Source organism: Callionymus lyra, chromosome 6 (genome assembly GCF_982586985.1).
Source record: "Callionymus lyra chromosome 6, fCalLyr1.hap1.1, whole genome shotgun sequence".
Lineage (NCBI taxonomy): Eukaryota > Metazoa > Chordata > Actinopteri > Syngnathiformes > Callionymidae > Callionymus > Callionymus lyra.
The window spans coordinates 31,789,314-31,814,142 of NC_141823.1; the positions used below are offsets into that span (position 1 = coordinate 31,789,314).

Genomic DNA, 24,829 nt, shown 5'->3' on the forward strand with positions numbered 1-24,829 from the left:
TGAACAGATACACTGCAATTGTCCTATTGTCCATGAAGAGATTGAAAAGGACCGGAGTGATTAATACTTCTTGTTCTTTCTCTGGTGAGTCTTAGCTGTGCATTTAACAATTGACCTTTGTATTGGCTGATACAGTAACAAGAAGCATTACTGTGTTGAAGGGGTTTATGTCAGCAAATGATTTTCTGTAATCATGATTTCTTTGGTTAAGCAAACGGGTCCTAGATGTTGTACTGAAGAAATCTGTAGAATAAATTTAAGTAAAATCAATGATTTAATTACTGTAGAACTTGCCTGAATATCTATCTATCGATATATATATATATATATATATATATATATATGTATATTTATATATATATATATATGTATATATATATATATATGACATTATAATACACAAAGAAATTATGCATTTGTTCTACCCCGGGAGAAAAAAGACAAAAAGAGGAAAAAACACCCATCTGAACATCCTTTTGAACAAAAAGCAAGTTCTTTGCTGAGGTTGAGTTGTGTGGTTAGGGTTTGTTTTATCCAACTGTGCAGAAGCGTGTGTAGCTGTCTTTCAGGTCTCTTTTTTGTCGAGGCGCGGAAAGACTACTCATGGCATGTTCAAGGGCACTTGGTGGACACAGATGCCCTGCAGGAGGCGGTTTTATGAATACAACATGAGTAAACAGACACCTACATATACTATTAAAATAGCAATCCTACTACTTGGCAGGAGACCAGTAAGTAGTCATTTGAGTCCAGTCTGTAGCGGTTCAACTTAGCACCTTTGAGGGTTATTGATGAAGACTTTTGAAAATCTACATCTAATATGCCTGACAGTGGAGAAATTTGCACATTGGTGTAATATATTCCTGTGTGCATTCCACCAATACAAGCGTTTGACTATTCAGTGTGGTGATAAAAGATTTTTTTTTTACACAGCAGCTGTGAACAAAGTACACAATAGCACACAAAGTCGAAACAATTCCAAGCCTGAGCCTTCAATGGCATTCAGACATCAGTGTCACTGAGCATGCCCATTCATTGGGCGCAGGCAGCGGTTGCAGAGATGGTATCAAGTTGCCTGCAGATGGAGGTCAGTGTGACTGGCACAGTTGGCACCTTGGCACGGGAGCAGCACTGCACTCAGTTTAGCAAAGGATGTGTCGATTGAAGGGGAGCAAAGCTTTCTTCTCACTTATCCTTTATTTATTGTCTGAGCTTCCTGTTTTGAAAGCCATTAAGGAGCAAATTTCCTCACGGCAAGCATGCAGATGAAAAGGCCTGCTCTTTTGAAACGTGTCCAAGCTCAAATGTGAAAAAGAGGAGGAATGATAGCTATCTGCAAACATCTCCGTTCAGGGGTCGACTGAAAAGGAATTGTGAGGAGGGAAAATGATACATTCATTTGCCTGATTTTTTTTTTCTGCTGATGAAAGAGATGCAGCATTTTTTGTTCCGAGACAGCTGTTTTGCTCCATTGAATACGCCACTAATATATGAGGGCAGACGCACACAACTACGCAGCCGCCACCTCTTAACCCTCTCTACAAAGTGCTTTGTGACATCTGCATCCACACATGTCTGTATTCAATCATGCTATATGCTATTTATAGATCATTTAGTTTTTGTTTTCAAATTGATTCATTACGTACAATTGTAAGTAAGTAAGTAAGTAAGTAATATTCATTTATATAATAGTCATGTAATCAGCTTTATTCATGATCATGATTTCATTCTTTTGATGTCTCCTTATTGTGACTTTTCTCATTCTTCTTCTTTTCTGTTTTAAGATTAGTGGTTTGTGACAATAAAAATAAATATAACATTAATGATTATTATCAGCCTCATTAAAACAAACATGCACTTAACATACACAACATTATCTGCATAAATTGCAGATACATTAAGTTGAATTTTGAACAGGTCAAAAAAGTCTTGCCTGTCAAATGAATTTTCCTTTTTCTCCCGCACTTGGTGCTCACAGAGGACTGTACTTGAGTTTTAGTCAAATTATTTGACTATATAATTTGGCTCATCTGCCTAATATAAGCAATTGTCTAGTATTTATTTATTTTTCATTTGTGAAATGCTGCTGTGTGTGCAGAAAAAAAAAGAACATTGAATTAAACAAACAAAAGCCCTAACAAACATCACATTCATTTTCCATTTTTCAAGTTTATTAATCACATGTTTTGTAAGATTGTTGCAGCATTTCATTTGAATAACACGGGAGCAATCACTGATTACTACAATTGTATAAGGTTAACCCTTGACTATCATTTGATCCGAGATTAATGGTGCAAACGCAGTCATATCTTTTGTTTTCCGATGGCCCGCCTACTAAAGCAACTGAGCTCAAATGATGCTTCTTTTCACAGCCACTCGCAATGTGAGTTAATTTAAAGTATTTACATTGGCTGCCTCTGAACCGTGGGGAGGCGAGAGCTCCCTGGTGCAGCAGTGTTTCCCCCTTCTATCCCCCCCTCTACACTGCCCCGGAGCCTGGCCAGTCTGTGCCTCTTAATAAAACCGACAGGCTCTAATTGGGCTTAATTGCACCCTTCGGGCGTCGTCAAAAGGAGTGTTGCTAAACAAACTACAGGGTCTGCTAGCAGGCCAGCCGGTCTGATTCTACATGCTGGCCGCTGCTCCCAACCCACCAATGAAACAAACCGCCAGACATGGCAGAAATATGTACCGAGTGTCAAATGTTATTGAAGGTGAATGAGATGCAACGCTCATTTTATAGATTATAAAACGGTAGAACAAGAGCCTACAGGTCTGAGCATTCCAACAAGCGGTGTCACCTGACTGTGAAAAGTCTACCTGCTGGTTTTACTCATGCGCCCTGGATGAAGGGTTTATTGCCTGCCCTAAGTCGAATGGTACTTAACAAATCCTCACCTGCATAAATAGAACATTACCACATCTCTGTAGCCCCTCCTGCTGGCCGTCCAACAGTGTCGACCGTGAAAGCAATCCTTCAGCGGAGACAATGCGGAAGCACGGCATGAGGGCCTTTTTTTCTGCATCACTAAACATGAGGCGCAGATGCTATTGAGTCTTTCAAATGACAGAGTCAAGGTTGTGTGTGTGTGTGTGCGTGCGTGTGTGTGTGTCTCTGAAGCAATGTCAAAGCCCATGTGTGCGGATGTGTTAATCGTTGGGCTGTTGGTGAATGACAAATACACTTAATATTACCCAGAAACCATCGTCACTGGATGATTTCCACTGAATATATAGTTTTCTTGTGAAAGCTGACAGCGTTTAGATCTGGACATATTTACAACAGAAGGCTGTTTATCTGTCAAGTTTCAGCCGTTTTTTTTTCTAAAGGCTGATTTTGTCAAATTAATTTGGGGAAATAATTTGAGTAATTAGCAGAACCTCAAGTCAGAACCGTTAAATAAGGAGGGTTGACAGCTTTTGGCACATTAAGAAATGAATAGACCAGGATATAAAAAATACACTCAGCCGCACATTACTGTTTTATTTGAGTGTTTCACAGTTCAAAAAGTTGTTCATAAACTTGAATGGAATAACTGTGCCGGTCATTTCCTGACCTACACGTCATATAATGATGCAGTCTCTGGTCCTGGGGCTCCATAAAGACAAGTAAGTGCCCTTCTGCTCCGTAGCCGACCCGTCTGTCGCCTCGTCCTTTTAGAAAAGAGATAGAGCACATAATTAAGACATGGAGCTCAGGCAGGACTGAATATATAGACTGAAAGTATAGAGGAGTCTGCCTCAATAACAGCCTGTGGTTTCAGGTTTGGCTGCAGAGGGTGCCCAAAGTTTTTTTTTTGTTTGCATGCATGTATGTGTGTGTGTGTTAGCGTGTGTGTGTGCACGAGTGCGGGCTCGCTAGTGTGTGTGTTTAAGAGCTACGGGCTATAAAAGGCTGCTGAGTAGTGCCTTAGCCTCTCTGTGTGTCGGGGTCAGTGTAAGCCAAACAATTTGGATGGGTATGTGAACACGTATACAAGCTTGACCCTGGTACTCTATGTTGTTGCTGGGCTTGCATGCAAGTCTGCACATGCATTTGTGTACGCGTTGATGTTAGTCAAAACCAGCTTTCTCATTCAGCCTCTGCTAACTTAACTCTGCAGTGACTTATTTAGTCGTGCTGTTGAGGCCTGTGGTGTGAATCGGAGGGGACACGTCCTACTGGTCACACACACACTTACGCACACACACACCTCAGTGATTTCAGTGCTTTGTCACTCTCTAATGATAACTATCCATCAATGGTTGGGGCGTCGCTCCTGGAAATGAAGATGGATTGAATTAGTCTTTAGTGCGCTGGTCCCTGCTTTGTGGCGGCAACCAGTAATTACGGTGTAAGGACCATAGAACCCCTCCCAGTCCCTCCTCTTGCATGCACTAAACTTTACACATTTGCTGCAGAGTTGCCTGTAAGTGTCTGCCGTTTAGGTTCACATAGTTCCTAATAGCAAGTGTATTGTGTGGTTGTGTGTATGTGTGCAAGCGAGAGCCTCAAACTGTAAAAACTGAATAAACAACCAAAGTTCTCTGAATTATAATTGTTGTTGCTATTAAAACAAACATAACATTAAAATATATTGTATATCCCTCTGCCCATTTATGTTATTGATTTCTACATAATCTTCTCGGTTTTTTTTGTCGAATGACTGCTTGACTTTTGAACTCTAGCCCACTTCCACATTCAATATTTTCTTAAAATTAAGTAGCAATTATTAATCCTAAGCATGAACGCCCCTTGGCCCAATATTTTAGAATCCAAGAAGTAAAGTGTTAAGTGTAAAATACCGGGAAACTGATTTAATTTCATGCAGGCGCAAATGAACGGAGGATCTTAGCTAACCAATTAACCTAAACCTCAGCTCATTAAAAAAACCTCTCACTTTCATTTGCCAGAAGCAGCGACTTATCAACTTGCAGTTGACATGAAAAGGACAGATTTCTCCGTCCAAAACTCTTAAAAGTAATTGGGAGGGAAGAGAGGAAAGGACTTGTAATCTAGTTTCAAGTAAAAACCGGTGCAAACGCAAATAAGTGTGTTTAGAGCGAAAAGTAGCATAGCATCCGAATTTTTTCCCAGCAAACATGAGGAATTGAAGAGAAGGTCATCCCAGCAGCCGCTGAGAAAACCCCCCAGTACAATAGAGGTCAGATAATAATGCAGCCAAATGAACTCAAGTGCATAATTAGATGGTAGTTGACATCATTAAATCTTTTATATTTACCAGCTAGAAAGGTTCGATTCCATTTCTTGTTTTAACACAAACCAAATTCAAATTGAATAGTGAATATAATATATGAAAATACATCTGGCAAAATTAATCATGTTAATCTTTATTGACTTTAATTGACGGAATAATCATAGATTATGCACAGTGTCCAAATACAATACATTTGCCATAAATGTATAAAAACTGAACAAATTTTACTTTTAGAAAATAAATAAAGTAACTTGACAAAGTAAACTTGGTTTATATTCTCGCTCTGTGTTTTTTCTTTTAACCTCATTGAAAGTCCATTTTGTCAAAAGAGCTCATTAATGTATTCACATGCTCAGTAATATTCTGCGCTGATTACGTTTCTCTTATTTGTTTATTTTTGTTTCATATTTCCTGATTATTTGAGAGCGCACTTGATGTGTATGCGTCTGCGTGCCTCCCATTGTGCACTCTCACGAAGTCGCCCACAAACGACCAATCTCTGTCATCAGCCTCAGCATAATTACAAAGAGATAAACACATCATTTGACCATTTTCACAGGGATCTAATCTGGAGCGGGCCAGTGAAAGCGCACCAGGGAGATGATGATCAAATCCCTGCTTAATGGAACTGATCATGTCTGTGTGTTCAACATTCCGCCCAGCGTCATGTTTACAGATGCTCATCTTCATTCAACCACGACGTCCCTTCAGCTCCATTTATGGAGGGAAATAATAGAGCAGATTATAGAATAGTATATTTTGATCTCTGCTCCGGGGCCTTTAGTCCGGTCACAGCGATGCTCTAGGAGTCTATATCCTCCAGCCTTTTCACGCCATGTGTTTCCTTTTAGCTTGAAGGCATCTGAAATCTGATTAGCCTCCATTATAAAGAGTGATATTTTCATCCTGCTGATTCTGGGCACTGCATCCGAGCATCATACCGCTTAAATGCCGGGAAAAGGCCTGCTCTCTTGACAGATAGTAGATACCGCCGATGTTGCGTGTTTGGACATCTCTGTCTTTTGTGACATGGAATAAAGAATGAGCGAGAAAATAAAAAGCTACTAAATAATGTCAAAAGATCAGAAATCAATGGCACTGTGGAACGCGATCCCCACCCCCCGTGTCTTCGCCACTAAAGTTGCTTTTGTTCACCCCCTCAGAGATGTAACTCAAGCATAAGAAAGCCACTGGACAATGTTTTGGATCTGGGCCAGAAATAGCCTTTTACTTAAAGGTTACAGCTTTTATTGAGTTACATCTTAGCCAGAAGAGAGAACGCTGTTAATGCGTTGGCTTCTGTTTCACGTTTTGATGAGAATGTCATGGCAAGGAGCAGGAAATGATCAATACAATTGTGTTTGGATGATGTGTATTGCGGAAAAAAAAATGCATCAAAAGAGATGAAATGTTCTCAATTGTAGTATCTTATTTTGATCTGATATTAGATGACAACTTAATATAATGCTATGGAAATATAAATGAACACATTTTCAGGTATTATATTTTATAACTTTTAGCCCCGTACTGGATGCATTATCAACATAAACTTTATATTAGACAAGAACCCTGTGTTTTACAATACACAAGGTCAATATTTTTACATTTTAACAAGTAAAACTCAAGCGTAAATTTCACCAGTATTTTTTCTCCAATCATTTTTACATGAACACGGTGAAAGTGTTTTTATGTTTCTATTTTCTTTGCTACTTGAATGTCTGGACTGAATGAAAATCTAAATTCTTTATATAATTTGTGAAGAAAAACAAAATTGTCAATGAAAATAAAAAAAAATTACATTCTCAAAGTAAATTACAAGAAGGAAAGTTGTTCATTAATTGAAATTAAATTAAAAAATACATTTAAAGATATAATATTTTAAGTTTAATGTCATTCATTTTGTTTGCATATATTTTTTCTCATACTATTTTGTATTAATTGTACTCTGTATATGTCATTGTTTTTCTTATTAAGAATGCAATTATGTTCTGATTGATTTTCATGCTTAATATATATATATTTTTTAACATAAATATGACTTTTTTTCATTGCTATATATAACATTTTCCCCTCTTTCTGTCTTATAAGAATATTATGTTACCCATGGTCAAGGTTACCCGAAGTCCAGAAAACAAATGTCATTGTTTTATCCTTTGTTTTGCTTTCGGGTCAAGATGAACGACCTTGTCTACCTTGACCCGAAAGCAACACAAAAGGATAAAACTATTACATCTGGTCACCCTGACCCTGATGTAACACAAGCATTTTTTTATTTACATCTAAAATAGTTTTACCTATATGGTCCATTATTGTTGATTGTTTGGAATTATCATTGGGGCAATTGCCAACTCTAAACAAACCTATGTCAACCTTGTTGAATAAATATTTGATATTGTTTTGACAGGCATTATTATCAAATAAAAACATTTAAGTTTTTTTTAAGACCTTTTTTTGGGGGGTCACGGTAGAGGTTACTAGGCCAGGTTTCCGCTTCTGCGTGAGTTGTGATCTGTTCTAATGAGAAAAAGCAAACACACACTTTGTGTCAAAGTGTTGCGGTGCTGAGGCACAGAGATAGACATGGGATTAAATAAAAAGAAAAAAGGGAAAAAAACGACAAAGAGGGGGGAAAAAAACAATTTCTGTACATTTCTGGAAGATAAATTTAATTTCTTTGCTATTTGGAGGTCCTCTTTGAAAAGCCAATTGTAATGAACACATTCAAACCCAGAGAATAGATTTACCCTCTGCTTCAAATGCGTCGCTGTTATCAGAGTCTGTCATTCGCTCTTTCCCATTTTCGGGCAGCTAATTGATGTTTTTGATGTTGGCGAGAAAATTGAGAAAAATGTCGTGTGAACCGTCGCGGAAGTTAATAAGATTGACTTCGTTGACTGAATTCACAATAAGTGAACAGAGAAGCGTGTAATGGGAACGGCTGCGAATGCGCCCGTCTATCTGCCGATGGATGAAATCGACACCGGACTGGAAGAGGCTCCAGAGGTCGATACAGACAGATGAAGTCTTTCCAATCACCTCTTCCACCTCAAAAAACATGTTTTGTTAGACTTCTCCTGATTCTTATTTCTTTTAGCCTCCACTACGTAGGGCCCCGACTTTTCTACATCCACTGCCACTTTTCTCACTCCAGTGCTGATTGGTCTTCATGCTGCCCTGAGTCTGAAAAGCAACAGATTTTAAAGGAAAGAGAAAAAAAGAAAGACTTTATTAAGATGTGGCTAGAAAGATACAGCAATGAGCGTTGGGGTCACTGCATATCTTTGGACACTGTGTAACAGAGCCTGAACCCAAATCCCCAGAAATAAAGGGACAGACGAACCACCGGGGTCGCTCCGGCTTGAGCCGTTTATCCAGCTTAAAGCCTAAGATGCTCATTTTTTTTTGCTCGATTTCAAAACAAACTATAATGTGTAGAATTAATGTTTATTGTATAAACATTAAATGTAAAAATAGTATTAATTGTTGCGCCGTTAAGTTGTCCGTGAATTTATTTTTACAGCCGAAATGGGGGGCTGTGCTAAACCCCCTCGTATGACCAGAACCCCGATGCGCTCTTCTGTTTGAAGATGCCAAACAAAGAAAAAAAAGTCGCCTGTGCTAGTAGCGTACAGCCCTCCGAGGAACGATGGATAAGGGACATTATTCTCAGAATAGGCAATTAATTCGGCTGGCAACGATCGTTTTGAGCGTCTTACCCCCCGCCCCTCCATATGCCCTCCTCTACACCCTCTATTCGCCATTTGAAATGCTAACACAATGAAATATTTTTCTATTGGTCCATGTCCCTCGGCTAAGCCACCGCCGTCGGCAAAGAATCCCATCGACTGATGAGACCACAGGCGTGCCCGATAAAAAGGTTAACTGTACGTGACACGCACTCCAACTAGCCGCGGATACCTTGAACTCCCAAGTTCTGTAACTTTTGTTTGACTTCTATTGTTGGTGTCACCGCATTGGCTGAGGCTGAAACACTTTCCACCGAGTGTTTGTTTGTGCTTTTCCGACTTTCACCTCGACCTAATTCACAGATGTCTTCATTTTTAATGGAAATTAGCTCGAATCAACTTCTATCTTCCTGTGATAACTTGGTTATCCATTTATTTTTTCCATTGATGGCTAAAATATATTGAGTTTATTTGTTCTTAAATTTTCAATATTAAGATTATACATCGACTAAAACTGTACGCTTTCATCAGCATTTTCCAATCACACAATTTAATTTTTTCAGATTTTACATTCAAAAATAAACTGTCGGGGTAAAGACGTGTGTCAGCCATGAAAAGATATGGCATCATAAATTTGGTGCAGTACCCCAACTCTGGCGTGCACACACGTGTGCTGGCGGTGCAGAGTGGGGACCGAGGCAGGTGGCTCCCCGTGGCTGCAGCTTCATGACAACATGCCATTAGAAATTGCAGGCCTGTTGATCAATCCTGCCGACATGACAGCTTTGCCGCGAGGCCTGGCTCTTTGAGTGCCGACGCGGCAGCAGCTCCCTCTCTCGTTTCTCCTCACTAATTGGTGAAGGTTTCTTTTATATATGCTCATGGCACACGGTTTTTTCCCTCCCTTATCTCCTCCCCTTCTTCCTTTTCTCCCTCTTTTTGCATTTTTTTTTTAACTGCACCATCTTCTCCCCATCTTTACCTTTTTTTTTCGGTACAACCTTTCATAGTATATGAACATGTGTATAAATATATAAGGCCACAGTTTTAAAAGTGAACAGTGTCACATTGGAAGTGATAAGTTTGGCTAAGATATTGGAAGTGGGTAAAGGGATGTATGCGCCGCAGGCTCTGTTCCTTCTTTCTATTTTTTTATGCGTAGCTATTGGAGCTGGGATTTGACATTGACTTAAGGCGATGTGCATCAGAACTGCCTGCATGCACACGTGTGTGTGTGCGCAAACACACACACTTTGGGGATCAACCTGCAGGGAAAAAAGTGAAATCCTTGTCAGGTGAAATGAAGGAGAAACAAGGCCATTTGGACCACGGCTGCATGTTTAATTAGCTGCTATAAACAATGATATATTGACATTTAAGTGACATCCACACACTTTATTTTTTCCTTTATAGAGTTTCAATTGACTCGCTTAATTGAATTAAGTCAGGATTTGCTGCTGCATGTGCTGTAGATAATGGTTCATCATTCTGTTCTATTACTGATTTATTTTTCATGTCTGTCCGTGTGTTGGTTTTATTATTTTATTAACGTAAAAGTAGTGTATATCAGTGCAAACGCAAACTAATTAATACATAAATGTACAAGTAAGATTCATGTACAGCCAAAAGATTTCTGTTGTGTGTGTTTTCGTGTGTGCAAATTTTAACATTTATGGGATTGTTTTTTCAATTTTGTTTTCTGCACAAAGATGCTTTTGGATTTAATCCAACGGATAAAATTCTGATTTGAAAACTAAAATTATTTTTCGAGATAAAATTCATTTTCAACACGGATACACACACACTTGCACACACTCACTCACACATGCATGCTGCTATTACTACAAGCATGTAAAGGATATAAAGTTCATTTAATATACATTTTATCCATTGTGATCAAGCCATTAATTTACAAATATAATGAATGTATATATTTTTCCTTGGATTTAACATTTTTCCATGAGTCATCCTGCTTAATTCCTCCTTAACGCCAGCACCTCTGAAGCGCGGAGCAAAATAAATGAGGGGGGAGATGAGCACAAATTAAATGCTTAACTGTCTTGCATTTGTCATCTGCCTCGGTCCTCTTAATTAATAATACACAACTCGGCCTGACACGCATACACACGCTCGCACACAAATACACAGTGCATGTAGGAACGGTGCACATTGTCTCGCTATTGATTAATGTAGCTGTTGATATTTATTTTTCCTCCACCCTTCTTAGTTGGCAGCTCAGTGGAGGAAAAAATATTTATAGGACGTGCGGGCGTTGGGCAAACATTCACGCTATCACCCTTTTTCTTTTTTTTTTTCCCTCACGTTCTGCTGCAGCGTCTGCTTTGGATTAGATCTAATAGAGCTGCAAACATTAACGCTACCTCCACCCAGTGGCACTAGCAGTAAAGAGTAGGCAGGTGTGATTGGCAACACACACGCACACACACACACACTGGTAACACACCATTTCATGAAGTGTGAAGAGTGGCCTTAAGCAAAGAGGGGGATGTATTCAGCTCACAATAGTGCTGCTATCTCTCTCCCTACATTGTCTTGCTCATTGTCGACCTTATTACATGCTGTATTTGGCATGAAGAAGCCCCTTCTTATCGCCACGGAATTTTAATGCCAACACACTTAGATGGTCGTTGTATTCCCGTTGTTTTGACATCCTATTGCTCTTCCCGTCTCCCTCTCTTTTTCTTTTCCTCTCTGGCTATGTGCGTGTGTTGATTTATTGTCAAAACTTCCTGGCAGTGGTGTGAAATAGCAACAGTATTCACCTGTTTCACAGGTCATCACTGTTGTAGGAAAAGAGTCTAGGAAAGAAGTTCAACGCGGGGTGAGACGAGGGTTGGATCGGGGGTTCGCTCTGAAGCCCTCTCCGCTGATCTTTGGAGCCGAGCGGCCGATCAAAGCCGCCGATTCTGATGCCAGACTTTTAAGTCCGGTCGCCATCGACGGCACACACTTTCTTCAAGCCCTCTCTTGTTTAATATCAGATCGATACGTTTTAAAGTCAGTGAGTTAATTTGATAGTAGTGCTGATGACGTCACGATGTGTCGCTTAAGTTGTGTTGGACACAGTTTATGCTGATCAAAAATCAGTTGTTGGACGCTGCGTTAGGCGTCGTACGATCACTTCACAAATGGCCTCCCGTGAATGATTATCAATGTCTTTGATATATTTCAGATCGGCTGTGCAAAACTAAACCACGTTATTTCACACACATATTTTTTTATTTACCCGATTGACATTTTTAGTTAATATTATATTAGGAATTACAATCAACATTTTTAGGTCATCTTACATCTCTTTAAAATAATGCATTCTTGTGTAAAGAAAGGCGCCTTAAACTAAAATGTATTATTGTCTTTTTATAATTTTTGTTGTTGTCTGTTTTGGAATTAAATATTTTAAACCATTTATATATATATATATATAAATGGTTTGAATTATTTTATTCATCCTAATAATTGAACTGATGAAATATTAAAAGAGTTTTAAATCTTACCAGCCAAGCCGACGGCTTCGAGAGATGTGTGTAAATCGTGGTGCTACTGCGCTGTCCTTTTTCTAGTTGTTTTTTTTTTTTTTTCTTTCCTTTCTTTTTTCTCTAAAAGCTGCAGAACCATCTGTATTTGGTGCCGTGGTGCCAGTGAGCACTGGAGGTCAGACCGGCACCTGCAGAACAAAAGGGCAATTTAATGTGTTCATCTAAGGGTTGCTAATGGTATTAGGGTGCCTGCGGGGTGGTCGGCGGGGGCCTGATGCTGCTAGGTGAGGCTGCTGCTTGACCCCCAGACTCCCAGTGATTCACTGGCCCGCTGGCATTAGTGCCCTGCATCTGCCACTTTCACCACTTTTGATTCGCTCTTTCTTTTTTCGCCGGCATAACATTTAGGTGAGAAATTGATCTGAATTGTAGTGGACCAGAGTGAAACTCATTGTGTTGCTCATTACGACGTCGACATATTTGCAGCTTCAGGGCCTGACTTGTTTTAAATGCAGATTTGTATAATAATGCCTTCAGCCTTAAATTTTTCCCAGTTTTAATGATTTCATGAAGCGATCCTTTTTTTTTTCTTTAACCATTTGTTCGAATGCATGAGGAAAATATTGTGAGTGTGTGACGGCGGCGTGCGATCACGATGTAGTGAGGCAGGCAGAGGCTGCATGTGTGGTCCGCGGCTGACGCTGCGATGCCGGCTCTGCTCCGAGAACTGGAGGAAACGGCTTTTGATTAATGTCGTCTCAAATGTATTGTCCTGCATTATAATTCATAGTGCGCTGCCTTGTTTAAATGTTTTTCATTTTTCTATCCATCCTAATTTAATCGTAGGACATTTAGAGTTTGATGAATTGTGCAATCCCCACCATGGGATTAGGTAAATAAAAATTATAAGGTTAAGAAGTTTAAAGTCACACAATTAGGCAAAATTCACTCTAACTTTACAAAAAGAGCTTTTAAGCCATAAAACTTCAATTGAATTATAGGTTAAAGTAAAACGGCAGTCGGGTTTTCAGTTCAAATAAATGAGGTTCAGCATGGGCTTAAATGTGTTCTCTGTTCTAACCATTATTAAACCTTATAGTCATAATGTATATATGAATAACCTAGAAATTGTAGTTTTCCGTTATGGAATAAATTGAAACATTTAATTTAATTTAAATATACTGTCACACAATTAAAGCATCTTTGACTAAGACATATTTGCAATTATTTAGAATTTTATAATTGATTAACAAAGATATAAAAAAAGGTTGGGAGGATTGTTAAAAAATTGCATGGTGTACCGTTTTTTGAAAAAAGTTTAAATATCAAAATATGTTAAATATGTTAACTAAGAATTTGTAAAATTGGTAAAATTGTATATTTAAAAAAAATAAATTAAAATACCAGGTGTGTTTTAAAACTACGATACTATATTAAATGAACCATTTCATATGCAAATCCTCATATAATTGATTTGTTAGTTAATCCGATTTATATAACATGTTATTATAAAACATGTAAATAGCGCCTGTGTTTCTCGCAACAAAAGATTTAAAGACGAAGATAATGTTTAGAGTTTCTTCCTGAACACAGGATGTTCGATTATACAAAGACCATATTTATAAAAATAAATGCTTCTATCATTCAGTTTATGGTTATTATATTTATCATTTGTAAATCTACATTTGAAATTGAACATACCTATAATAAGAAATAAATACACACACACACATTAATCCACTTATGATTAAAGAATTGTTTTAGTGTTAAAAACAGTTGTCCGTTGTAATAACAAGGAAAATTAACGTGGAAACGGCAACAATAGAATTAACATATAAATGTCAATGAAGAATAAGAAGATTATATTTAAAAGGACAGATTTATTAAACGGCACCAGTTTTGTGTTTGGAAAAAAAGATGTAAATCCACATTTGAAAAGATCATCAACTACCTTATAAAATAAGTAACTCGTCATTCTGTCCAGAAATAAAAAAAAAGTAAATTAAAAGTAAATAAACAAAAATAAAATGGTTAAAATGGTATTTACTCCTTTTTCTTCCATGCTGTTGGTTCCTGCTGTTCCTCTTGCTTCATTAAAAGTGTATTAATCTGGTCTACTCTCATGGGAGAAACCTTAAGATGATGTTGTATCTTTTTCTTTAAATTGTTGGAAGGGAGGGAGAAAGAAAAGAAGAAAAAAAAAAAAAAAACCTCTTCCAGATTTGGTCCCTGTCAGTCAGAAATAATTGTGTGCTTAATCTTGTCCCTGATGGAGGACTCTGAGTTCAGCACTGGGCCAGCTCCAATGACAAATACAATATTAATATTCATTAACTGCTTTGACAATGCTAATTCTGATGCAGTAGTAAAGGGCCTTCATAAGTTAGCGGCCAAAGCATCAGAGCTGAGCAAGGTGGCGAGATAATTTGTGCAGCTTCACTCAGCTCAAGGCTTTTTTTTAAAGTCTTAAACCTCAGGAAAGAAAAAAAAGGCTAGGTAGCACAAACAAAATAAAAGAGAAAGGGAAAAAGTTCAGACGCATTGGAAACCGGGACTGTGGAAGTAATACGATCAAGAGCCGGTGAGGGAAATTTGACACCTCCAAATGCTGCATCTTTGAGCTGCTATTTTCTTTTATAACACCCTAAAAAACAACAAAAAAGGAGCTTAACATGGTAAGTCACTTTTTTCCTCCTTCCTCTTGAAATATATATATATTTTGTTTAATCTTTTTGATCGTTTCAATTATCACCATTTGAAGATCAATGGTGTGTTTTTTCTGCTGTGGTTGAAAGGCTCACAGCGGTGGTGGAGTGGATGGTCGGATCACGGCTTTAAGAGTGGGCTTCCTCTCTTTCAGTCTCCAGTTGGACCTCCTGAATTTTTGGCTCGCCAGCTTACCTGCGATTTTAACTGTTCCTATTTTTATTTGTTTTGTAATTTATCGCTTTATTGGTACATGCGGTCGACTTCGTAGTCCGGTCTCGCTCGTTGGGTGTTAAATCCTGACAACTTCAGCGTGTAAGAAGGTGGCTTCCTTTTTTTTATTCAACTTTTTTTTCCCCTTCAAGACACTTTTTTCGCTTATGTTTTGTGTTATTTTGCGTTTAATTTACTGTGACTAGCGGCAAATGGAGCGCGGCTAGTTTTTTGGGGATTAATGACATGACGAGAGACACCCTGCTGCTTGAGTTTAGCCAAGTTAGGGCAACTCCTATAGACGGCACTCCACTACCTTTATGTCTGAATGAAAGGCTCGCTCTTTCTCCTTCTCTTTTTTCACGTATCAAAGAAAGAGAGATGGACACAAAAGGGCTTATTAGGGGGGAAATGAAGATGGGCAAGGGGGCTGTAAGAAGAGGGAGTCCGGATCGGGCAAGGAGAAGGGAAGGCTGAATTCATATGCGGCGGGTAGCGGCTCCGGTTCGCTCCGGTCCGGGAGGATTTTTTAGCCTGCCGTCTCGCCCGCTACATCGGTCGCTCGCTTATCGACTTAACCCATCGGCTTTTGCGAGGGGGCTGCCGTAGTTGTGGTGCTGCCCCCCAGCGGATTAGTGGCTGACATGGTGGTGGGAGTCTGCTTGGAGTGTGTGCACGAGCACGAGTCGCAGCATGCTTGTTTTAACCAGGAGCCGAGCAGCATCCCAATTCCAGCTCTTTTAAATGGTAAGACTTCTAAATATTTCTCTTCCAGCTCTGCTTGCCTTTTCCTCCACTTATTTGTCTCCAAGTGTGGTTGGATTTGTTTTCCAATATCTATTTTGTCTTCTGGGCACTCTTTGGCAATTTAGAACACTTAAGTTGCTAAGTGACAGATTGACAATTTGGGTAATGAAAGGCAGTGTTTGATTGCTTTGTCCTGTCAGCATGACAGCGCTGCACTGTTGTGTGACTTCTACTTAAACCAGAGAAATGTGAATTTTGTTGTTTAATATTTGCATTGAAATGTTTTTATATTTTTCAGTTTAATAATTGAGTGATTCATTTTTTCAATTAAGCTTCAAAATTACTTTGTTGCAACCGGTCGTATTGTTATCAAGCATAAATGCGTTAACTTGATATTTTAATGGCCTTTAATTTTTTTGTGTTATTCTAAACAATGCTGTTATTATTTTGATTATTTGCTGACGGTGATCTTTAAGACATAAAATAGATACACGTGGATTTCCATGGGGTATTTTGAGCAAGATCATATTTAATCTTTAACTTGTTATTATGTGTTTTATTATTCACCAATAATTTCGTTATTAATTACCTATGCTGTTGAGAATTTCTTCTTTCTTTTTGGTTTTCTTTTCAAGTAAACAATATGTTTCCAACGTTATTTAAAGCAACAGATACTTAATTTGTCTAATAAACAAGCACGTTAGTAATATTACAATTTTATTGTTCTTTTTATTTACACAAATTGTGTTTATTATAATTATTATAGATTTATTAAAAAATAATTCCCCAAAATATCACACAATTAAATATTTACATTTGATGAGTAGATTGAAATTAATGCTTTAAAATGTTTACGAATATGTGCTTGCTACAAGTGATTTAGTTCCATATTAATTGCTATTAATATTAATGGATTACATTTTTTTTATTATGCTATTATTATTGTATTAATTATTGGTTAATTTGCAAAACATTATTTAATATTAATAAGTTTGTTTCATTTGTATTTGTTATTATTATTATAAATATATATGTAAGAAATGTAAAGCAACAGACCTTTTTTTTATAGTGGTGCATTCAATTGTTTAAAGAATTTAATTGATTTGTTTGCCCGGCGTTAGTATTTGCTCTCGTACTAGCTGTTGCATTTTTTAATGTTACAACTGCGGCGCTGTGATTGGGAGCCGTCGATCACCGGACGGCGCTCTGGCACTTTATTTAAGATAATGCACGCGGGACAAAGGGAGATGGCAGGAGCGTGGCATGACGGCTGAATGGAAGGAGGGCGGGCAATTAGCTGCCGCCTTGTCGGGGGTTCTTTTACTTGTCAAGTTGGAGCCCAAGCGCTATTGTCCACGCTGTGTAAAGGACATTCCCAGGGCCTTTTGTTTCGCCTTGATGGGCCTCTGCGAGCTGCTGCAGGCCCCAAGAAGAGCGAGCCCTTACACCGAGAGCTAGGGGGAAGAAAAGTTTCGACTCAGTTTCGAATGAGGGCAAACAAAACGGATGTAGAAAAAAAATACGAAACACACCGATGATGAATCAATTAACTAGGATGACTTTTTTTTTTTAAATGAGAGTGAATTTTCGCCACCTTACGAATTTAAAGTGTCTCAATAATCTCATTGTTGAATACATATGAAAAGAGCCTGCGTGCAGATGGACATAATTTATTCTATAAATATTTAATTTACATGCTTGTGTAGTCCAGTTCAGGATACAAGAGAATATAAATAATAATTACGGGCAGACAGGTTTATTAAGTTTTATGTTCACATTTGTTTTACTTACCATGCAGTACATGATTTATATTGAATTTAAAAAAAAGAAAAATATGATGAATTTACGTGTGTGTGTGTGTTAATATTTTTTCAACTTATTTAACAATCATGAGTGCATAGGCTTATTAATTAGTTATACTTAAACACCAGGGGCTAAATGTAAAATATAGAAAGCAGTTAATCTGTGAAAGCAATTGTGTGAGTCAATCTACAGTAAAATAATTAATCTTGAAAAGATTTATCTGTGTAGAAGTAAATAAAGAAGGAAAATATAAAGGTTGTGAGAGGGTCCTAGGCCTTGTTATATGCTGGATGGGACAGAATTGCAGGAGGTTAGGGGCAGTAGTTATTGTTCTCCCCAGAAAAAGATTTTGTTCAGAGAGAAAGCGCCGTGGATGTGAGGACTTTCTCTGGTTGTCACTCTCCCCTAGGAAAGAGGCAACTGTCAGCATCACAGAGAAGATGTGACTGTTGGCCGTTCTTTCTCTCGCCTGCCCTCCCTTTATGGATGTTGTTGTCTTGTTTGTGTGTGAGTGTGTTTCTCGTCTTTGTCTCCTTCTCTCGCCTTACTCACTTTACCTTGTAGCCAAAGCTTTTTAAGCTGCCAGTTGGTCTCTGGGCATCCTGGAGGCAAAGCAGAGCCCACACACAGACACGCACAACAAGATTCACGATATGCAGCAGGGATTTGGGTAATAAGAGATTTTGTACGAGTGTGTGAGTGTGCTTTTTGTTAAGTATCGCTTGTGGGGGACTGCTGCAGATGGTGAAAGGGTGCTCATAGTAACTCTGTCTTTGGTACTTGTCACAAGCATGAAAACTTTCTCCTGAAACAGAAAAGGCTGCAGCTAACTGGAGGATTTCGAGGGAGCTAGTCTTAAAGCTGGATATTAGTGGGTGGTGGATTTTGTTGGATTTTGATAGGTGGGGAGTTTTGGGGGGGCAAAGAAGGCCTGCGAACCGAGAGATACACATGACTAAGCGTCTGGGAACATTGGTCAGCTGGCCTTAAATTGAGAAGAGGCAAAAGTCAAGTTCTCGCATGGAACAGTCATCACACACTGGAGAGAAAGTCAAGTAGACAAAAGGAAACTTATTTTAAGGGTACAAGGAGCTGTGGCGCCAGGGGCAAGGGAGAGGGTCATGAACCCTCGGGGTGGATCTCCAGCTGGGCCCATGGAGATGGGAGCCCGGGCAGAAGTGTTGGGGCCTTGGGCTGTCTTTCCTTTTAGCGGTTGAAAAGCTGGCACCTTTAATAAGTCTTAATAGCTAAACTACCCTCATGCTCCGTCTGACCACTCCACCTCGCCAAGTGCAGTTGAAGGTCTACCTGAGAGTGGATATATGGAAGTTGTTCAAGTAGCATATGTAACATTTTCCAATGAGTTTGTAAGCATCTTCTCAACTTTTCCCCTAGTGAGTTTTTTTTTACCATTATCTTCCCTTTATTCATTTAATCATTAAACTATTGTAACACAATATTTTACTCACTCTACAAAACAACATTTGATTGGTAAAATGTATTTTAGAAACATCTGGCAGATTAACGTATTGTTAAGTAGTTGTTGCATTATCCAATCCTTTATTTCTCGTCTTTCAACTGTCATTCTGAGGGAGGGATGTATATAAAAAAGGATTTGGCTTGCCTGTTAACACCGGGATACAATATAACCTCTCAGGGAAGCCCCTTTATCTTAGGTGAAAGAGCTCAAGAGGGTGTTTACGGTGAAAAAGAGAACGCTTTAACACATGTCTGAGTTGGTTTGTCTTCACAGAGTACAACAGCTCAACCAAATACCGCTTCGTATTTAAGTGATTTGTGAGCCGTTTTATTTATCCGTCACATATCTGAACATGTCCTTTCTGAAATTCTATTTGATGTGCAGACTATCAAAGATGGGAAGCAAATATAAGTGGTGACGAGTGACTTGAGTGCTAGTGTAGAAAGCAGGAGAAAAGGGAGTAAAGGCTCTGGCCCACATAATATTTTTGTTCAGAGCTCTGATCTAGCAGTCAGCATGTCACTGCAGCAAAGTGAATAGATTAACTTAAATATACTCTTGTCTCAAGAGCCCTTTTGCCCTCTGAGATGCATCATCTCTGCTAGAGAAAACTGATCAACACCTCCGTATCTGCTATAGAAATCTCTTTTCTCCCCGTTTCTCTACAATTCCCAGGTTAGTTCTTCTGATTAACCCAGAAATAAAGCTTCTGAAATGCAACATTTTTAGTAGGTGCTGCGAGCTGATGGATCATGCTTCTGAAAAGCCTTTAATTCGTCAGAGCATTGCATTTTCCATTGCGTTGATGGATGAGATGCGTTTGCTTTGAGATATTTTCCTAGAGGGGTTGCCCTTTACGTTCTAATAAATAACTATTGTTTTTCACTAGTATTTGTTACCTAATACCTTTTTTTAGTCTATTAACATGTCTGAAAAAAATGACATTTAGTTCTGTAATCTTTGTCACGATAAATCAACTGTGTTTGTGTTTTCTATACCGTGCCCCTCCACTGGCCCTGTAAGCGGAATGTATGCACGTTCCAGCAAAATGCTCTGCTTGTTCTGGTATCCACAGTCCTTGGAAAACCCCAATCCATCAAGCACTGTCTTCCCCATATCCCCACTCGCTCTGCTCCCTGTCCTTCCTGCCCAGGCCACGCTACAGCTCATCAGTGCCCCACTAGCTGTTGTGACTAGTCATCACATCAGGACAAGAAGCAGAGCGACAGAGGCTGGAACCCCACTTCCCCCAAGGGTTCTCGAGGTCGTCACCTTCACATTTTGGGCTCAAATAGGCCCTTCGAGGTGCCATCAAGCGGAAATGCAAGGCCAACAGCTTTTTCCTGTCTGGCCTCTACCCTTCTTCCTCCCACCCTCTGTCTCACTCGACACTGCTGTCATTTCTTGCACCCTCTGCGTTCTCTTGTCCAGGAGGTTTGACTAGGAATAGCTTTTTCATTTATCCCAATCACAGCAGTATTAGCCAGTAAAGCAAATATTTGTTTTCGCTTTTGATTCTTGGAAGTGAGTTACTACAACAACTGCTACAACAAAAGAAAATGTTTATACTTATGACATAAGAAATAACTTTTAGATCTTTAAGCTTTAAATCATTTTTGTAGTTTACTATACAACCAAATACATGCACCTATCCTTTTACAATTGAAGTGTTAAAATGAAAAGTAAAAGCATGGCTGTATTAGAAATGTAATGCAACTCCATGATTTCACTTAAGTTTTATATTGTTTTAGCCTAAGATATTGTTTCCCTCCATTTGAATTTATAAATGTTAAATAAAAACTTTTAATCCTCAAAATACACTGAAACCTGCTCTGTATTTTAGTTTAGTTAAGTTAAGCTTATTTTATTTAAAAGGACAATGTGCAGTTACATTAAAAAGATGGCTGCTCCAGATTTAGCACAATGCTACTTTCCCTCTGAAGTAGATTTTGTTGTTGATTCAGAAAAATAACTTGTGGCGGCCCATCGTAAACCTTTGCCCTAGCGATATTTTGAACGAAAATGGCCAAAAGGATTCTCTCCCTCTTTGGAAACTGAATCATCTTGAATGAAAATATAGATTAAACACAAATGAGCGACACATTCTGTTTGTTAGTTGTAATATCTCAACAAGAAAGCGATAGCATTACATTTATCATGCAACTCTGGTTTAAAAACGATATCACACATTTAGTCATCCATTTCTGTTGGAATTGGCAACACAATTTCATGCCCCTCTCTTGACTTCAGTTTTTGTGAAAGAAGTTTTGTCCTTGCACTCAACATTGATCCTTGAATAAGCATTTTCCTGTATTACTCTAAAAAAATGCATTTGGCCAATCTTATTAAAGAAGAAATGATTAAATTGACAACACTTGTATATCGAGAGTTCTGAGAGTTGTAAAAATGAGTTAGAATCAAGTTGATGAACAAAAAAATGTACTCTAGAAAAATGCTCTGACGGAGTCTGTATTATTTGACAAGACGTGCCTTGGTTTGTGTTTTTCTTAACTATTCCCATTCCTCCTCACACCCCCTCCCCGCCAACTGACACACATTCCCATCCCCTCTCCTTCCCATCTCCCCAGCCTTTTCAGCTCATGGCTCTGAATGAGTCCCAGGAGTCTCACTTCCTCCCTTGAGTTCCACTGGAGTTCATTAATCTTTCATTGGGACCATGGCAATAGGGAATGCCCCCATCCCCTTTTTCTTCTTTTATAACGGAGGAGTCAAAAAGGGGACTGGCTGTACAGAGCATACAGCTGGTAGGGTTTTAATACGAGGTAGATCTCGGCCACGGTGAACACGGACGTACTGCTGCTATATGTGGCAGATGACTGTATATCTGACTGAACCCACATCCGCACAAGCAGCTTGGTGTCTCACTCCCCCTCCACATATCATCCACGTTATGATAAGCCCGATTAGTGCTGCTTCTTTGACTGCTGAGGGCAGGATAAGAATGTGTGGATAAAGAGGCGAGAGCTGCCACCAGCCTAATATACAGCAGAGCTCTAATCTGGTTATCTTGTGGCCGGGGACCATGCATGAATTAGTGTCATCCAGGGCCCGGCCTGATGAGAGGGGCTGAGCTTTGGTTAACATGGAGGCCCACGGCAAGACTCCCCTAAAGCTCAACTGTAATCTTTGGGTAATTGAAAAAAGGGGGCCTGCGCCACTTAGGAGCACAAAGAGAAGATTACATAGCTCAAACTAATTTGGCAAAATGTAGAAATGGATTTTCAGCACCCTCCCCCTTCTACAAGCACTCTTCTTGCAATACGGTCCTGCACAAACCAATCCTCCCACTGGGAATAGACGAGGGGCTGGAAGTGGGATGGTTAGTGAGCTGAGCATTGAGTGTAACTGCTAACAAGTGTGGATTTAGAAGTGATGTCCTGATGTTGTGGTTTACAGAAGATTGATTACTTAACCAGAACCGTGGTCCAAAAGTGCCTCAACACAAATGGGATTCTAATATGACCTGGCAACCTAATACGGTTAGAGTGTGTTGCTCAATTCCAGTGCAACGATTCAGAATTGTTGCAATTGTTTATTAGGGACCACATTATTTTTTCTGCTGTTGTTTTGTATGTCTTCAAAAGCATTCAAATCTCACTCAATGATGGTGATAGTAATGTTCTATCTGTGAGTTACATTGTTTGTCACTGAAGGTGAAGGGGAAAGTTCTATTCTGCTCTCTTAGAGATCAATGGTGCTTTTGTACCACATATGTATTTGTCTTGTTACAGCATTTGTCCTGAGTATAACATATTGTCAACTGACCCCAATAATAACACCAATATCTCTTTTCTTTTCTCTCCAACTTCTATTCTTTCCCTGTCTCTCCTCTCACAGTCTAATAAGGTTCCTGTGGTACAGCACCCTCACCATGTGCATCCTCTCACACCGTTGATCACCTACAGCAATGAGCACTTCACACCAGGGAACCCCCCTCCTCACCTACAAACAGACGTGGATCCCAAAACAGGTATTAGTTCAACCACAATCTTTCAAATTACTGTCATTTCAATATGAAAATTACCAATTAAAAAAGATATTTGTAAAAACTTAAAGATGTAGCATAAGACATTAACACATAAATTGTTATCTGAGATATTAAAAAAGTAAGATGTAACATGAGATATTAACACTGGAAGGTGGCAAGATAAAAACAAAAAACCTAAATGATTTGGGTTGAGTCATTTCTTTACGCTGGCGTCTCCGATGTCTTACATCAATTTATTGATGCCAAGTTTCGTGTTCAACAGCTGCAATCTTCTCCAAACTGTCATCTTCCTCTGAACTTAATCTCTTCCACCTGTCTATGTTGTCTATCTATCTTGACTCATAGTACACAGTAGTGACAAGAGAAGATTAAAGCTGGTGTGAATGTTTTTAAAGTGTGCAATTTACATTTCAACTCAGAGTGTTCATACATGACATGCATCAAAATGAAAATACCTTTTATAGAAAAAGTAAATGCAAGTTGTAGGATAAAGCCGCTGACATTTATACTATATATATATATAAAAAAGATAATTAACTGATATGCGATTTATTTTTCCTCTCAGAATCAAGATCCATCAAAAAAATTGACCATGCTCTCTTTTGCCACAGGACAAATTCTGTTCATCTAAACACTGACATTTTTTTTTTTTCAAATTGAATTAAATCCTTAATGAGGGCAACTTGCTTTCTTAGTATGCGTATTCTTAGTACACCTTCATTATATTGAAACTCCAAAAGCACTATTCAAATTCTTTATATTAATTCAAGATATGAAACTACCAGTTATAAAAATAGTTGTTCTTGTCAGTTCTCGGCTAGGATAACAAGGTGAACAGATGAAAACCTGGAGAAAAAATAATTGAGACATACTACCGAACGATACTTCAATCTATTTATTCCAATATGCAGACACATCCTGAAATATTTTACTTTGTATTCTTGTCTATCTTTACTGAATTAGGGTAATCCATTGAGTGTCATTTGCTTTAGTGCAGTGAATAATTGAATTCTTTTCGATGGCCCCAATTGGTCTTAATGAATGTTTTAGGTAATAATGTTCTCTTATTGTGATGGTCTGTACAAAAGGGAATAATTTGCCAGCTGCCGTTTAATGTAGTGCTTAATGGGGCGACTTAATTGGTCTCAGTGTTTAATTAATTAATGAAGTTTATTAGGTCTTCAGCATGTGAGGTGATTGGAAAATGTAGGCAAGGGTTTCTCATAAAACTTGTGTTTGGTCCAGTTTATTTCAAAGACAGAACTCATAACAGAGCTGTCCATTCGAAAGATGCTAATAGATGCACACTTTTCAGCTGTGGTTCCTGATTGGGTACTTTGAAAACACCCAATAATTACTATCAAATCCTTCTTCAGCCAAGTTATTATAAGAATTAATCAAATATATCGACATTTCCATTATATTTAAATGATAATTAAATTGGTTATACTGTGCACACTAGCAATTTTCTTTTGTGTCACTAATGTCCC

The 24,829-nt window shown here is 38.6% G+C and overlaps 1 protein-coding gene across 19 annotated transcripts in view; it reads left to right on the forward strand.

Annotated features, from left to right (window-relative positions):
* The window catches only part of tcf7l2 (transcription factor 7 like 2), a 142,351-nt gene that overhangs the window by 34,496 nt on the left and 83,026 nt on the right, over positions 1 to 24,829 (forward strand). For all 19 annotated transcript variants that reach the window (XM_087792761.1, XM_087792760.1, XM_087792762.1 and 16 more), the window contains one exon: positions 23,189 to 23,321. In XM_087792761.1, the coding sequence (XP_087648887.1) occupies positions 23,189 to 23,321 (133 nt within the window). The remainder of the gene's footprint in view (positions 1 to 23,188; positions 23,322 to 24,829) is intronic.